The following is a 17,384-nucleotide window of genomic DNA, read 5'->3' on the forward strand; positions in this document are numbered from 1 at the left end:
ATGGGCCAGTTGCTCGGCCGCCATTGACCAGATGTTTTCAATTGGTGAGAGATCTGGAGAATGTGCTGGCCAGGGCAGCAGTTGAACATTTTCTGTATCCAGAAAAGCCAGTACAAGACTTGCAACATGCGGTCGTGCATTATCCTGCTGATATGTAGGGTTTCGCAGGGATCGAATGAAGGGTAGAGCCACGGATCGTAACACATCTGAAATGTAACGACCACTTTTCAAAGTGCCGTCGATGCGAACAAGAGGTGACCGAGACGTGTAACCAATGGCACCCCATACCATCACGCCAGGAGATACGCCAGTGTGGCGATGACGCATGCACGCTTCCAATGTGCGTTCACTGCGATGTCGCCAAACACGGATGCGACCATCATGATGCTGTAAACAGAACCTGGATTGATCCGAAAAAATGACGTTTTACCATTCGTGCACCCAGGTTCGTCATTGCGTACACCATCACAGGCGCTCCTGTTGTGATGCAGCGTCAAGGGTAACCGCAGCCATCGTCTCCGAGCTCATAGTCCGTGCTCTGCAAACGTCGTCGAACTGTTCGTGCAGATTGTAAACGTCCAAATCTGTTGACTCAGGGATCGAGACGTGGTTTCACGATCCGTTACAGCCATGCGGATAAGATGCCTGTCATCTCGACTGCTAGTGATACGATTTCGTTGGGATCCAGCACGCCGTTCCGTATTACCCTCCTGAACCCACCGATTCCACATTCTGCTTACAGTCATTGGATCTCAACCGAAGCGAGCAGCTATGTCGCGATACGATAAACCGCAATCGCGATAGGCTACAATCCGACCTTTATCAAAGTCGGAAACGTGATGGTACGCATTTCTCCTTCTTACATGAGGCATCACAACAACGTTTCACCAGGCAATGCAATGCCGGTCAACTGCTGTTTGTGTATGTGAAATCGGTTGGAAACTTTCCTCATGTCAGCACGTTTTAGGTGTCGCCACCGGCGCCAACCTTGTGTGAATGCTCTGAAAAGCTAATCATTTGCATATCACAGCATCTTCTTCCTGTCGGTCGAATTTCGCGTCTGTATCACGTCATCTTCGTGGTGTAGCAATTTTAATGGCCAGTTGTAAGTAATGACATGCTTTTCTATCCATAGTATCCTATTTTTACGAAAGAAAATTAAATTTCATGGCTTTTACCTAATCCAGTACAGATACCGAAACAATATCAAGCTATATGTTGCATAAATGCTCTATGAAATGTCGCAGACATTTAGTTGCACTATAATAAAATTGTTTGTCTCGACCACAGTATTTTATTGAAGTATATTAACCTTACGCGTTTCGGCTTACACCATTTTCAAATGATGAAAAAATCTAACACAATGTTTTGTTGATAACAAAAAGAGTAACGAAACTGTCAACATAGATACGCCATACCTCGTGAACCTTAATATCATGATTTGTAAGTGCAAACTCAAATCACATTCTGTGGTCTGGAAACCTTAGTTATTCTTAGCGTTTTAGATCTGTGGACCAACATACATCCTAACTTGCAGCTCATGAAAATGTCTTTGCAAGGGTTTTGAAATATGTATAGTCGTTGTCCTTAAAATTCTGCTTTTTCAGGGAAATAATCCAGGCATTCTTTCTTTATCATGAGTGAGTAAACTGTAACAAGCTTTGAGATTGCACAAAAGTTATGGAGCTGAACACAAAACAGAAAAAAGGCCTTTCAATTAATACTGCATGAATTTCCAAACGTATTTTTACGAGATAGATATATAACGGCTCTTATCATTATATTCGTAATATTTGAACACAGTAAAAGAAGGGCCATTTCCATCTGATTGGTAACGATATCACTGCTTTGCTTCAGCCTGTGATTCGCTGACCAATCTCGAAAAATGTCATCGAATTTATGTAATACGTCTTTATCTGTGCAACGAAACATTTTCTCATTTTACATATTTTTCGATGCAGCTGAATGCTGCAAAAGATTTCACCGTTATAATTAAGAAACCTTTACTGAAAATGTTACTGTGAGTTAAAGACAAAGTGAACAGTGTTCCAGAAGTCACCTGCAAATGAATATCGCCACCGGTGAGGTGATCGAGATTTCGGCTTCCGTATAACGACGGCATGCGTGTCTCCGTGGTGTAATTCACTATTAGTCCGCGAATTCAAAAATGGTTCAAATGGCTCTGAGCACTATGGGACTCAACATCTGAGGTCATCAGTCGCCTAGAACTTAGAACTACTTAAACCTGACTAACCTAAGGACATCATACACATCCATGCCCGAGGCAGGATTCGAACCTGTGACCGTAGCGGTCGCGCGGTTCCAGACTAAAGCGCCTAGAACCGCCCGCCACACCGGCCGGCCTCCACGAATTCACACCAATAGAACCATTTTCATACGTCTGGGTATTCGCAACGTACACTACCTTGCGACATCCATACTTCTGAGGAAATAAAAAATTATATCCCAGCTAAATACCGAAAAGATGTCAAGGAACGCCTTTGTTTGGTTGCCAGATGAAACCATAATCTCCCTTACCGAGATTTTTTAATGTAAGAAAGTCTGAACTCAATGACTTTATATAGGTCACTGTCTCATATGGTTGTAATATGTGAAAAACGAGTAGGATAATGTATCCACGTACCTGGTGAGTTAGCTACAAAACGCATGCCATTTCCTTCTTATCCCGCCATTTTGTGACAAAGAGACAAAAATCAGCTAGTGTATGAATCTGTATTCTTTAGCTGATTGTTAACACATCTTAGACTGGCCGCTTTATTACCCGAAGGCGTGACAACACGCTGGGTATCTAGCGGCCGCATCAAATGTGACAGGTACGGATGCTACAGGTGGAAAACAATTTCGTCACCGGAGAGCAGAGGTAGCGAGGATATGCTCTTGCACACAGACACTACATCAATATCCTTGGTTCATTTCCAAATAAATTCACAGAGTGTCTTGTACTGAGAGCATGGGGCACTGTTAATGATGAACCGTCTGTCGTTTGAGGACATCAAACTTCACCGTTTTCCTTTCCTCTGTCATTGTCATTAATGACACAAAGACAAATCTGTCGACAACATTCGTTCATCACCGTCATCTGATCGAAATAGTTACTTTTTAGACACTACATTCACACTAATACAGTGTCCAGTCACATGAAGGTGACAACGTGTGAAAAGCCTGAATAACCTCCATTTTGCAGTGCGGACTGCTGCGAGGTGTGGAAGAAGAGAGTCAGTGAGGCTCTAGAAGGTAGCGACAGGGATGTGGGTCCATGCCGACTCAAGCGCCACGTCCAGCTGTGCTCGGTTTCTCGCTAGAGGATCCATGGCGCGAACTGCCTGATCGAAGTGGTCCCACAGACTCTTGATTTGGTTTGGACCCCGGGAGTCTGGTGGCCAGGAGAGTCTTCTAACCATGCGCGTAAACTGAGAGCTGTGTGACAAGCTGTACTGTCCTGCTGGAAAATGCCGTCGTACCGAGGAAAACGAAACTGCCTGTAGGGCTGTACGCGGTCCCCAATGATAGACGCATACTTCTTTTGATCCACTGTGGCTTCCAGAAAGATGAGATCACGCAGGGAATTCCACGAAAGCATTCATCAGACGGAAACGTTCCCTCTTCCAGCCTGGAACCTTCCGAAGGTTGTTGCAGGGTGTTTGTTTTGAGACGTTCCAACCGATTGAACTTAAAATGTGATTCATCTGAAAAGACAACCTGTGGCCATTCTGTGGACGAGTGCAACCTACAGCCTTCGTCGCCGATGAACAGGAGTCGGCATGGATGCGTAAACTAAGCGCCTGGTGCAATTGCCCATACACAGCAACGTTCGCTGAGCGGTCACTGAAGATGCACGTCTGTTCAGCTGTACATACCACCGCAGCCGTCTTTCACCCCTGTTATCCACGGCCTGTAGTGCATCACCGTTGTCTCGATAGTATACCGTACATGGTATACTTTAACCACAACGGCACGGATCAGATTAGAAACTTAGCCGTTTGAAAAATGCTTCCGCTCTTGCCCCGGAAGCCAATGCTCAAGCATGTCAGAAAAATCGCTCCGTTCCCCCATTACGACAACGATCGCAGTGTTTTCCGCGTCCCCCGACGAGCTTTATATACCCACTGCTAGTGCTGCCACTCGCCTTCTGTGACTGGTTATTGCACCTTGATGTGGGACGTAGTCGGCAGTCACAGTAATGTGGCTGGACAGTGAGTAGATGCCCAACAGCTGCGAATAATCAAATGGTTCAAATGGCTCTGATCACTATGGGATTTAACTTCTGAGGTCATCAATCCCCTAGAACTTAGAACTACTCAAACCTAACTAACCTAAGGACAACACACACATTCATGCCCGAGGCAGGATTCGACCCTGCGACTATAGCGGTTGCGCGGTTGCAGACTGTAGAACCTGGAAACGCTCGGCTACCCTTGCCGGCACGAATAATCGAAACCTTTCCTATTTAGTTGGCTGTACCTTTGGCAACTTTCTCACCAACAATTTGCATTTTACACCGTGGGCTGGAGAGCACTAATCCACGGTGCCGTGCAGTTACGAGCTAGCAGATGAGAAACCTCGCGACCGCAGAACTCTTCATCGTTAAGGTTGGGAGGCAGGTGCAGAAGAGGAGGTGCCGCACTGTTTCTCATAGCCAGTTTATGCGCCATTGTTTTAGGTTGAATTGCAAACGCAGTTGATATGGAATGAAAGATAAAAGACACTCTTGATGACATCCTTACTGAGTGGTTAATATCTGACGTGTGGAAGTCTTATAACAATTAAGCGCTTTCGTTTCAGTCAATACCACTTCATGTGACTCTGTCACAATACTGAAATGCTGACGAAGGAGCATCATGTCTTCCCACGTACACTCTCATCTAGTACAACACTATACCGTTCTGAGCCACAATTTTAATCTACATATGATCCTTAAAACTTTTAAGCTTTCCTTGAAGCTTCAGCAAGTGGGTTTCCGTGTTCACGATCAGCAACTTGCTCACTGTATTTCTTTATTATTATAATGATCTTTGCATACGTTGCTTTTTGCGTCTCATAACTATGATCATAGATATAAGGCATTAACTAATCTCATAGCTCCGTCACTGTACTGGCGAGCGACAATATGACATCAACGTAAACATTTGCTTATAATTTCAGCATTAATAAATTACCTGATTCCTTACACCAAAGTGTAGCAAACTCCGGGTCCAAGAGGCATATCGATGAGATGCATTAGTGCAGTGTCTGTACTTGATTGTGTCTGTAGAGACCATCGACTATCGACGCCCGATAGCTGTATTAAATCATGAAATGTATTTGCAGATTGCAAATATAGTACCACAGCTCAGTTTAGAGGAAAAATATGAAAATTTTTGCCTAACCGGGACTCGAACCAGGATTTCCCACTTGTCACGAGCGGTCACCTTAAGCACTTCGGCTCAGGGAACGGATAGAGATTTCGGTCGGTCCTAGAAGCGTGGTCGTCTTTAGTGTTGACACCAGGCCCGGTACGTAGTATAAGGAGGGAGAAGAGTGTCAGATATTGAGGGATTATATGAAAGATATGGAGATGTCACGTAATCGTATGAGACAGCATTATCACCACCTGGCAGAGTTTGAAAGGCTCCTCATGGTGGGTCTCCATTTGGCCGGCTGGTCGAATCGTGCAATATCCAGATTTGTGGGGCATTCGCATGTGGCATTGGCCTGATGTTGGACTACATGGAAAGTGAAAAAATGTACAAATGTGTGTGAAATCTTATGGGACGTAACTGCTAAGGTCATCAGTCCCTAAGCTTGTTGTTGTTGTTGTGGTCTTCAGTCCTGACACTGGTTTGATGCAGCTCTCCATGCTACCCTATCCTGTGCAAGCTTCCTCATCTCCCAGTACTTGCTGCAACGTACATCCTTCTCAAACTGCTTAGTGTATTTATCTCTTGGTCTCCCTCTACGATTTTTACCTTCCACGCTGCCCTCCAATACTAAATTGGTGATCCCTTGATGCCTCAGAATATGCCCTACCAGCCGATCCCTTCTTCTAGTCAAGTTGTGCCACAAATTTCTCTTCTCTCCAATTCTGTTCAATACCTCCTCATTAGTTATGTGATCTACCCATCTAATCTTCATCGTTCTTCTGTAGCACGACGCTTCGAAAGCTTCTAGTCTCTTCTTGTCTAAACTATTTATCGTCCGCGTTTCACTTCCATACATGGCTACACTTCATACAAATACTTTCAGAAACGACTTTCTGGCACTTAAATCTATACTCGACGTTAACAAATTTCTCTTCTTCAGAAACGCTTTCCTTGCCATTGCCAGTCTACATTTTATATCCTCTCTAATTCGACCATCATCAGTTATTTTGCTCCCCAAATAGCAAAACTCCTTTACTACTTTAAGCGTCTTGTTTTCTAATTTACTTCCCGCAGCGTCACCCGATTTAATTCGACTACATTCAATTACCCTCGTTTTGTTTTTGTTGATGTTCATCTTATATCCTCCTTTCAAGACGCTGTCTATTCCGTTCAGCTGCTCTTACACGTCCTTTGCTGTCTTGGACAGAATTACAATGTCATCGGCAACCCTCAATGTTTTTATTTCTTCTCCATGGATTTTAATTCCTACTCCGAATTTTTCTTTTGCTTCCTTTACTGCTTGCTCAATATAAGATTTAATAACATCGGGAATAGGCTACAACCCTGTCTCATTCCCTTCCCAACCACTGCTTCCCTTTGATGCCCCTCGACTCTTATTATTTGAAAACGATGGACTTTCTTTTACTATGTAGGTGGGGGACGACAAAATATTTGGACATGTGATGCAAGGAGTTGGATACTGAAATTTTTTGGACATACCTTGCAGCAACGAAAAACGCCTTTGCTTTACTGAATTCCACTCGCTTACCAGCATATCTGTGGGGGTCTTTCCCCATTTTATGACCGTTCAAAACGAACTACCCCTCTTTGTATTTTTTTCGATGTCCTCTCTGAGTCCGACCTAGAAAGCATCCCACATCGCGGAGCAGTACTCTATAAGTGGAAGCACTACCTCAGGCTAGGCACTCTCTTTAGTCGAATTGTCGAACCGTATTCTGCCAAAAATACGTACTCGTTGGTTCCGTTGGATTAACTAACGAGGTTAACTAATGACTGTAGCAATAGGTATAACGTCCTTCCACAAAGCAAAAATATAAATAAAAGTTTTCCAAATCATGAAAATCATTCGCACTAGAAATGATGAGAGATGCTTTTACGTTTGTATGTGGTATCGTTGCAGCGGCCTTGCCGCGGTGGTTACACCGGTTCCCGTGCGATCACCGAAGTTAAGCGCTGTCGGGCGTGGTCGGCACTTGCATAGGTGACCATCCACGCCGCCATGCGCTGTTGCAGTTTTTCGAGGTGCACTCAGCCTCGTGATGCCAATTGAGGAGCTACTAGACCGAATAGTAGCGGCTTCGGTCAAGAATACCGTCTTACGACCGGGAGAGCGGTGTGCTGACCCCAAGCCCCTCCTATCCGCAGCCTCTACCGAGGATGACACGGCGGTCGTATGGTCCCGGTAGGCCACTAGTGGCCTGAAGTCGGAGTGCTTTTTATGTGGTATCGTGGAAATTGGCAGTTTAGGAGGGTTATAAATTAGACAGAGTGATCTGTTGTAGTTTCCATCGTAATGAGTGAACTTGCAGCTATACGTACCTTTCGTTAGTCTATTCAGGGAATCATCTGCATATGTTATGACTGTCATCATCAGCATTACAATGATGCGCAAACGTTGTTTTCGACGTCGCCGGCGAATGCTGGTTTACAAATCACTTGTCAATGTGGACGGCACTCTTGGTGCTTCGACATCTTCTGCGAAGGGTAAAAAGAATGAAGTAAGAGGAGTAGGTAAAACTACTCAATTTGTTCTTATTCATGGACCTACTTTATTTTGTGGTGCGAAGTTAAATTTTTCTTTAATGAAAGTTTCTTCTTCTTCCAGTTCTATGACATACAGAGTGCGTCGTTACCTTGACGATCATTTAAAACAGACAATTTACCATATGCGAAAGCTCTCACACTTCACCCATTCATAAAAATATACTTGGCGATGTTATCTGAACATTGATATTCTCAACGTATGTAGTTGACTCCTTGAATAGTAGTAGTAAAACCACAACGTCGTCTTGTGCTCTTCCTGGAATAGTTCAAAAATGGTTCAAATGGCTCTGAGCACTACGGGACTTAACTTCTGAGGTCATCAGTCCCCTAGAACTTAGAACTACTTAAACCTAACTACCCTAAAGATACCACGCTCATCCATGCCCGAGGCAGGATTCGAACCTGCGACCGTAGCGGTCGCGCGGTTCCAGACTGTAGCGCCTAGAACCGCTCGGCCACTTCGGCCGGCCTGGAATAGTTGCAGAGTGTTTTATTTTCGAACGTTTCTCTCTGGACGCACCCGTTTAATTGAAGAAGGATTCCCTGTCGTCAATGAACAGCAGGCGGCTGTCATTACTGCCGTGTACGTTACAGTGTTTCCCAGTGATGCATCGTGATGGCTTCGGATGACCGCAAACAGTGAAGTTAACTGAGTAGTTGTGGTAGATGCTGGGTGTGATGGACCTTAGTTTATGTGGACGTTGAACATTTCCACCGCAACTTATCTGTTGGCTTAGTAGCAATGTCATAGCTAATTCACCCCCTACATCAACGGCATACACACGAGTAGTCGACAAATTTTCGGAGATTCTGAAAAAATGGACTGCTAGCCGATTATTATGCTGTATTTTTTTACTTCTATAAACTGCCTCGTTTGCCCATAACAGCCGTGAGCGAAATGCGTAAAAACAGCCTGTCATTTCTATTTATTGGTTTACCCATGAAATACTTCACGAGCCTCGTGCTTTATACGTCACGATCCGAAGGTAGCAAGACAACAATGCGGCTACACGGCGTAGCATTCAAAAGTCCATGTTAGATAAATGGCATAACGGCTGCTTTCTCTTCACAAGGATGCTCTATCACGAATAACGCGTTAATTTATCTTCATTTGCTGTCACCTCTGTGCGAAACCGACGCTGTACGCAGTCCCATTCAGGCCGCTCGGAAAGGTAGCAGGCTACCGGGTCTCAGCGGAGACGGGTTCGTAGAAAGCGGTGCGACTGTTGGCATACGCAGTAATGCACGGCCGAGCGCCTGCAGCGAGGCGAACCGCTTCCCGCCATTAAGCTGTTAGCTGCCACAGTGACGTGTTTGTTCCCGCGCACTGTCGGCAAATTCCTCCTAATGGTTCCTCGCAGGCAGCACTAACGAGGCCTCGGTGTTCAACAGAACGTCGACAAAGTTTCCATTGTCCATTATATATGTGCTCTGCCTGAATCACCAGACTGCTGAAAGATCTGCGACGCTTTCTCACCTGAATGTGTAATATTTCGTGTAGGCCTAAACAGGAGTCCCCTGTCGCGGTATTCAGATAGTTCACTGTGCCATCTCCCTACATGCTATCGCCTCAATGTTGAGGTACAGAGTCACGCGTAGATGGGAAGAAGATTAACTGGCAGTCACGGAAAATAAGCAGCCAGTACCGTACCTCCTTACAATCACGCTTGGATGAGGTGCTTCTCGTCTTCGGATAGAACACAGACTTGTGACGCATGGTTTCTTGCTCCTGCGAGAGGACCGTCCATTCTAAGCTATTTGTAGGGTACAGGTCACAGTGCGCCATATAAAACTGCTTTTTATATTCAGCAGTTCATACGCCGATAGATTTGCCTTCTTTTTTTAACTGACATTGACACGAAAGTAGTACCACTTAATGAAATGTCAGAATTTTTGGGAGACGTTTTTTAGTGTGTTATCAGAGTAGCTGGCTCATCCATGTTTCTTGTAAGTGATCAACGAGTCACATTTCCCTAAATGATTGTTTTAGCTTCACTGTTATCTTAACTTCTGTTTCGACAGCCAGTTTCAGAAAATCTTTCCACTTCCATGCCGTCTTAAAGGAAGTGAGCTAGTGTGAATGTTCAGATGATCGTAAATGAGGTTGCGAGAGTGTGCATGTATCTGCGTAAGACCTACTCTTCCTAGTACTATGGCATTTTAACCACATCTGTTTCTATAAATATATGTAAAGATGTTGACACACACACAAAAATTTTAACAGAGTCAGTGGAACTATAAACTTGTTGCCAACATCGTGCAATTCTTCTCACTATGGGAGGGAAGTGTAGGGTGAGTGGGTGATTTCTCCTGCCCGCAGACCAGACTTTTACCCGCCCTTGAACTGATCAACTGCGCGCGGTCACTTTTAGAAATAGGTCAATCGTGGGTGGTGGTCAATTTTTGACTGTAGTCTACTGGGCGCAGAGGAAAACACAGTTTAAATTAGCGATCCTTTGTGTATAGCTACTTCGAAATCAGACACAGTGACTGACATTCCCACTGGAAGAAACTTCTTTACGAATTAATTTTATAGGTCTCTCACATAATTCACTAATAGCCTTCCGTCTTATACTACTGGAAGTTATTTGTCTTTTTAAGTTATCAGTAGCTTTATCGTCATGAGTGACTTTATTAGGAAACAGAATATGGGTTGAAGACTCGTTTAAGTAAGTACGTAACTTAAATATTGTTACTGTCCACCTATACACTACCTCACGTTGTGTTTCTCTAGCTTTCGGAGATGTATTTCTTCCAACAACGATCAACTTATGGCCTCCTTCACTTGTCATATGCTTCACAGGGACGTTACAGTCCATTTCTAACTTACTAGTCATATACGAGGAGTAGGAATTGGCACACACAGCGCGCACTCTTAGGAGGTAGCTAATAGTGACAGTGCTTCCAACAGTTGGTGCCAACATTACCAAGTACCAAGGAAGACAGTTGCGCGCAGTCCGTCTGTTTATAAGCTCATCGCTCGCAGTCGACCTGTTAGCTGAGGTAACGCCGAATCGGTACCCACACAGGGAGAGCTTAAGCTGACAGAAGATCCGGAGGACGATATGGATCACACCTGTTTGGGAAACTACACTTACTTGCTGCCCCCTCTCTGTTGTGTTATCATTAAGGAGCTAAAGACGCAGCCACCTGCTGTGAGCAATGTGTTGTTTGCAACCTGTTTCGACATGTTCGTTTCTTACATACGAGCGGACTTCAAAAAATAAATTTCGCATTTCGTCCCAAGTTAAGACCATGGTCCAACAAAAATGGCGCATTCTCAGTAGAGAGTACACGTTCTGTTTTTCTTGCAGACACAGTTCTGCTTCCTTAGGGATAACAGGTGTATCATAGTGTGGGAGAGAAATGGCGGAACAACTGGAAACGTCCTCAAGAGACACGGAGGAAAGTGCGATTCTTGTGGGTGAAGCTTCTAAACTGCACAAAGACTCACCGTCAAGTTTTGGCTGTATGTAGACCAAATTCAATATCGTGTTCATCCGTGGTGAAACGGTGCCGACAATATGAACAAGGCGGCACTGAAGTGGGTGATGCTGAGCGAAAAGGAGGCTGCCGACATCGACCACTGACGACAATGCCCAAGCAATCGACGGCCGATTCGCAGTAATCTCAGGGTTTCCCGAGGATGAGGACTTTCACAGAGCAGTGCTCGAATGGCTACGTGACCAAGGAGCGGACTTCTGTCGTGAAGGAACTGAATTTTCCGACCGTTGTTTACAGAGTCTTGGTGACTATGTTGAAAAATAATTCATGTATCTGTGTCACTGTGAAGTGTAGTTTAACATTCACTTTAAGTTACTAGGCCCGCCATAATAATTTGTAACTTACTAGTTGCAGTCCACTCGTGGAAAAAAAATCTATCAGTAACTTCTGAGCTCTGGAAACATGTGGCGCGTATTCGCGGCTTGGTCCTGGGAGGGAAGGCGTCAGTTCATTACTGTACCCATTCCATCCCTCCGCCCCCACCAAAACATAATTTTCTGTTACTCCCATTTTAAACGTGAAATATTTTAATAAGTTGTTGTTGTTGTTGTGGTCTTCAGTCCAGAGACTGGTTGGATGCAGCTCTCCATGCTAGTCTATCCTGTGCAAGCTCCTTCATCTCCCAGTACCTGCTGCAACCTACATCATTCTGAATCTGCTTAGTGTATACATCTCTTGGTCTCCCTCTACGATTTTTACCCTCCATGCTGCCCTCCAATACTAAAATGGTGATCCCTTGATGCCTCAGAATATGTCCAACCAACCGGTCCCCTCTTCTAGTCAAGTTGTGCCACAAATTTCTCTTCTCCTCAATTCTACTCACTACCTCCTCATTAGTTATGTGATCTACCCATCTAATCTTCAGCATCCTTCTGTAGCACCACATTTCGAAAGCTTCTATTCTCTTCTTGTCCAAACTATTTATCGTCCATGTTTCACTTCCATATACATGGCTTCACTCCATACAAATACTTTCAGAAACGACTTCCTAACACTTAAATCTATACTCGATGTTAACAAATTTCGCTTCTTCAGAAACGCTTTCCTTGCCATTGTCAGTTTACATTTTATATCCTCTCTACTCCGACCATCATCAGTTATTTTGCTTCCCAAATAGCAAAACTCGTTTGCCACTTTAAGCGTCTCATTTCCTAATCTAATTCCCTCAGCATCACCCGATTTAATTCGACTACATTCCATTATCATCGTTTTGCTTTTGTTATGTTCATCTAATATCCTCCTTTCAAGACACTGTCCATTCCGTTCAGCTGCTCTTCCAGGTCCTGTGCTGTCTCTGACAGAATTACAATGTCATCGGCGAACTCCAAAGTTTTTATTTCTTCTCCATGGATTTTAATTCCTACTCAGAATTTTTCTTTTGTTTCCTTTACTGCATGCTCAATATACAGATTGAATAACATTGTGGATACGCTGCAACCCTGTCTGACTCCCTTCCCAACCACTGCTTCCCTTTCATGCCCCTCGACTCTTATAACTGCCGTCTGGTTTCTGTACAAGTTGTAAATAGCCTTTCGCTGCCTGTATTTTACCCCTGCCACCTTCAGAATTTGAAAGAGAGTATTCCAGTCCACATTGTCAAAAGCTTTCTCTAAGTCTACAAATGCTAGAAACGTAGGTTTGCCTTTCCTTAATCTATTTTCTAAGATAAGTCGTAGGGTCAGTATTGCCTCACGTGTTTCAACATTTCTACGGAATCCAAACTGATCTTCAAAAAGTGGCTCTGAGCACTATGGCACTTAACATGGGAGGTCATCAGTCCCCTAGAATTTAGAACTACTTAAACCTAAATAACCTAAGGACATCACACACATCCATGCCCGAGGCAGGATTCGAACCTGCGACCGTAGCGGTCGCGCGGTTCCAGACTGAAGCGCCTAGAACCGCTCGGCCACACTGTCCGGCTAGGCTACTATTTATTTTTCTTAGAGGGGGGGGGGGCGGAAGGTATTTCCCTTTCTGTTCTGCTCAACACAATTTCCAGTTATACCAGCTGTACTTGTGGACTCACGAACCGAGCCAGGTTTGTTGTTGGTGAGAGAATTTAGAACCTATGCCACGTTTGTTGAAACATCCTCCGCGTTGCTGTGGTGTAAGTATGGACGCTCTATGCCTTTAATCCATGTAATGTTTTGTTCAAGAGTTAGAGTTACAGTTTTACCTTACTAATGTGTGTGCAACAATTGTGTTCGTCTTAATCCGATACTGTCCATTAATTACACTGCTAACAGGTTATGGGGACAGGTTTCATACTTCATCGGAACGTTGTAATTGCCACTACTATTCATAGATTATGGTTGGGAAAGTGAGGCGAAGAGAATATTGAAGCACTTGGCAGCTCACTATGTGAACGTACTGACAACTGTGGCATTGTTTTTGTATATCCATCCTTTTGACTGGAGGTCTTGGGAACCACCGCCGTTCACTATTGTAAGAAAACGAAACGTCCACATTCGTCCTTATGATCTGATTTATTGTGTAGCTACCAGTTTCGACGCTTCAGTGCGCCATCTTCAGGCCTTAGTTGATGCTGAAGGGGATATCACCATCCATACATACGCGGCATCAGTGGCTAAAATAACTGACTTACGCAGAATATCTGTAACTGTGATGTCAGCACTCCAACCATCAACTGCTATCTGACTGAACTAACATTCAAAATGGAACATCCAAATATATGTGTCAGCGAATTGGAGTATTCCTGCCAAGTCTTCCCGCAATATCGCAGAAGGAACATCTACCTTCTCGTAGATCTATTACACACCTCGTTCAAACTCAGTGAGGGGTTGTTAATGGCATCTTTGTCGCCTTAAAGGTAGTCTTGACTAACATCAATTCACCACGTCCAATCTCAAAGGTAACTAACACTCACGACTTTTACAGCGTGTTTTTAAAGCAAACCTGATTTGTATCCTCATAGTCAGTGCGTTTGTCGTATATCTTCCAATCCCCGTCTCCCCTACAATTTTTGCCGTCTGCGACTCCCTATAGTACTGTGTAAGTTATTCCCTCATATCTTAATAAATGTCATGGAACCTGTATCCACCTGTCTTATCACATACCGTTTTCCAATCGTTCCATTCTTCGCTATTTGTACGGAGACCTTCTTCGTTTCCTATCATGTTACTTTGTGTTATACTATTATAAGAAATGTGTGAACATTATTCGAATGTGAATACGTCCATATCCACACAGTTAGAATATAGTTAAGATAGGAAAAGGGTGGAGGAAGGCGCCGAGGTGAGTTACCGGATCAACATGCTCTGTGGTGTCAGCTCGCGAACTTCATGCATCTTTTGTTGAAGAGTCTAGGAATTATAACTTTTATACTCTTGTACAAATACACCCCCACGAGGTTTGTAGCTCAGTGATTGTTCGACATATAAACTGCTTGCACTTGGATAACACTTCCGTAAGTATTAGACAGAAAGGTGTACTCTGTTCTCTAGGTTCCATTTCCAATACGGTTTCTACAAGACTAAGAAATGGAGAGAGAAATACCAGATTCCCGGAAATAGTTCGAAAGGCTTCCTTGTGGCAAAGATCTTTCGTTGTGTACAGGAGGGAAGAAAGATTAGGGATTGACGGTCCGTGGACGACGAGGTCATAAAAGAAATAACATAGTCTCAGTTTGGTGAGCCATCTCAGCATTTACCTTAAGCGGTTTAGTGAAACTACGAAAAACAAAATCTTGAACCACTGTCCTCCCGGATGTAAGTCTAGTGTCTTAACCAATGTGCCAATAGACCTGGTGTCTACTAAAATTTTTAAAAAAATGCTGTATTGATCTAACATTGAATTATGATACTGAGGCCCCTATTGCACAATACTTGAGGCAGTCCTTGCAGAATAAGAAATTAGAGATTTAGAGTAATACTTTTCGCATTCTGGCTCTATATCAAAGAAACTTCTACAATTTACAAGATATTTCTGAGGTTAAAAAGGTTGGTGTTCAAACCTGTTCATTATATGTACATAGTGCTGTTTATTACATACTAACATAGTTGAAGTTCAATTGCTAATATCGTTTATTTATTTTACTTTTACAGCGACTGCTTGTTGCAGTTAATAACCCCGACTTGTACATTATGGCTATGTTGATAGTAAATATTTACGCAAGTACCACAATGAAATGCTGAAATTTCTTTTTTTGTTCACAGCACTGGACTACGATTCCTATGACGCTTACCGGGGTTATCCCCTCACGGGTTATGGCGGCTATGGTGGTTACAGAGGATATGGCAGCAGTGGCTATGGAGGCTATGGTGGATACAGGGGCTCTGGAGGGTATGGTGGTTACGGAGGATATGGTGGGTATGGTGGGTACAGTGGATATGGAGGCTATGATGGTTATGGTACCACTGGATATGGTGGATATGGCGGCAGTGGGGGCTATGGTGGCTACAGACCCTCTGGAGGCTATGGAGGATACGGTGGGTATAGGCCATCTGTAGGTTATGGTGGCTACAGACCATCTGGTGGCTATGGTGGTTATGGAGGATCTGGTGGCTACAGACCAACTGGCGGATATGGTGGCTATGGAGGATATGGTGGATATGATGGCTATGGAGGTAGCTATGGGGGGTATGGCGGTTATGGTGGATCAAGTGGTTATGGTGGATCAGGTGGGTATGGTGGCTACGGTGGATCGGGTAGCTATGGTGGATATGGAGGATACAGACCTGGAGGATATGGTCTGTACAGCGGCGGATACGGTGGCTACAGAGGATATGGCAGCACCTACGGGGGTTACTCCAGCCCTTACCGTGGTCCCTGAGCTGCTGATGCCTTAGTGTACAGAGCACGAAATGTCTGCAATCTACGAGACACAAGACTGGATGTTCAGTGTTCTGTGTTGTGTGATAGAGCCTAACACAAATTTCCAAGCAGTTCTTCTTTTCAATGTGGGCGTCTGACAACCACACGTTGTGTCCTATGACGGAAGCAAACATTATTCTCCACAAATGTCGTTCTTCCGTTCGCCTTGCAGGAAAAAATCTGAAGCTCAGTTGCTGAAAATCGTTAATTTATTACTTTTACACAGACTACTTGTTGCAATTCATTACCTAAGCTTTGCATTATGACTACGTTGATAACGAGTATTAACGTATATTACAACAGAACTCAGCGCTATCGGATGTTCTACTATCCAAATGAATGTACGTAATTCTAATACGCTTTAAACTGTCATGTACTCAACATCGAAACCATTATTTAAGTAATCATACAGTTTTGTAACAACAATAATAAAAAGTTGTAACCTACAGTTATTTTGTTTTATTCTGTTAAATGCTTGTTTGCCACTGGAGCAATCTACGCAATTTACCAGAAATATAAACAATACCATTTCCCTTACACCAAACAGACTAGATTACATGAGGCGTACTTTTAGTTCCAATAGAGCCATAGCGAGGAGATTCTTCAGGACGTTGAACATGTCACAAAGAAAGAAAACACAACAGATATTTACAGAGAAAAAGAAATATGAAACTGTATCATCCTTAGATTTCAAGTGAAATGGTCCTCAAGGATGTGGAACAAGTAAAACATATAAAAATATTTTCATTTAAAATGTAAAGAATTCGTGCATAAGTCAGAACATGATGCTGTATTCTCTATTCCATTCCTAGAAAGTGTTCAACCACATTTTATAAATGTAGTAATTAAAAGCTACTATTAATGCAGCCCAAACGTCCACAGAAGCAGAAAACGGTTATATTTCTATGAAGGTAGCTTTTACATCCTTGCTAATTAGTACTTGCTCAACAGAGCACTGTAGAACACAAATGTTGCAGCGCAATAATAAATAACAATTAACGATTATTAAGAGTGCGTTCCAAATGGTACTTCGGTACAGTTTCATGAATGGCACTTCTTATCCTAAACCTAATAAAATAAAACCTAATAACTATGCTGTCTCTAGGCGGTATATGTTAT

The 17,384-nt window shown here is 43.5% G+C and overlaps 1 protein-coding gene across 1 annotated transcript in view; it reads left to right on the forward strand.

Moving 5' to 3' along the window:
• Positions 1 to 16,713, forward strand: part of LOC124711623 (glycine-rich cell wall structural protein-like) — a 57,931-nt gene extending 41,218 nt beyond the window's left edge. Inside the window, exon 3 of the mRNA XM_047241795.1 lies at positions 15,608 to 16,713. Within this exon, the coding sequence (XP_047097751.1) occupies positions 15,608 to 16,224 (617 nt within the window). The 3' untranslated portion in view covers positions 16,225 to 16,713. The remainder of the gene's footprint in view (positions 1 to 15,607) is intronic.
• The last annotated feature ends 671 nt before the right edge of the window (positions 16,714 to 17,384 follow it).

The sequence above is a fragment of the Schistocerca piceifrons genome, chromosome 8 (genome assembly GCF_021461385.2).
Source record: "Schistocerca piceifrons isolate TAMUIC-IGC-003096 chromosome 8, iqSchPice1.1, whole genome shotgun sequence".
Classification (NCBI taxonomy): Eukaryota; Metazoa; Arthropoda; class Insecta; order Orthoptera; family Acrididae; genus Schistocerca; species Schistocerca piceifrons.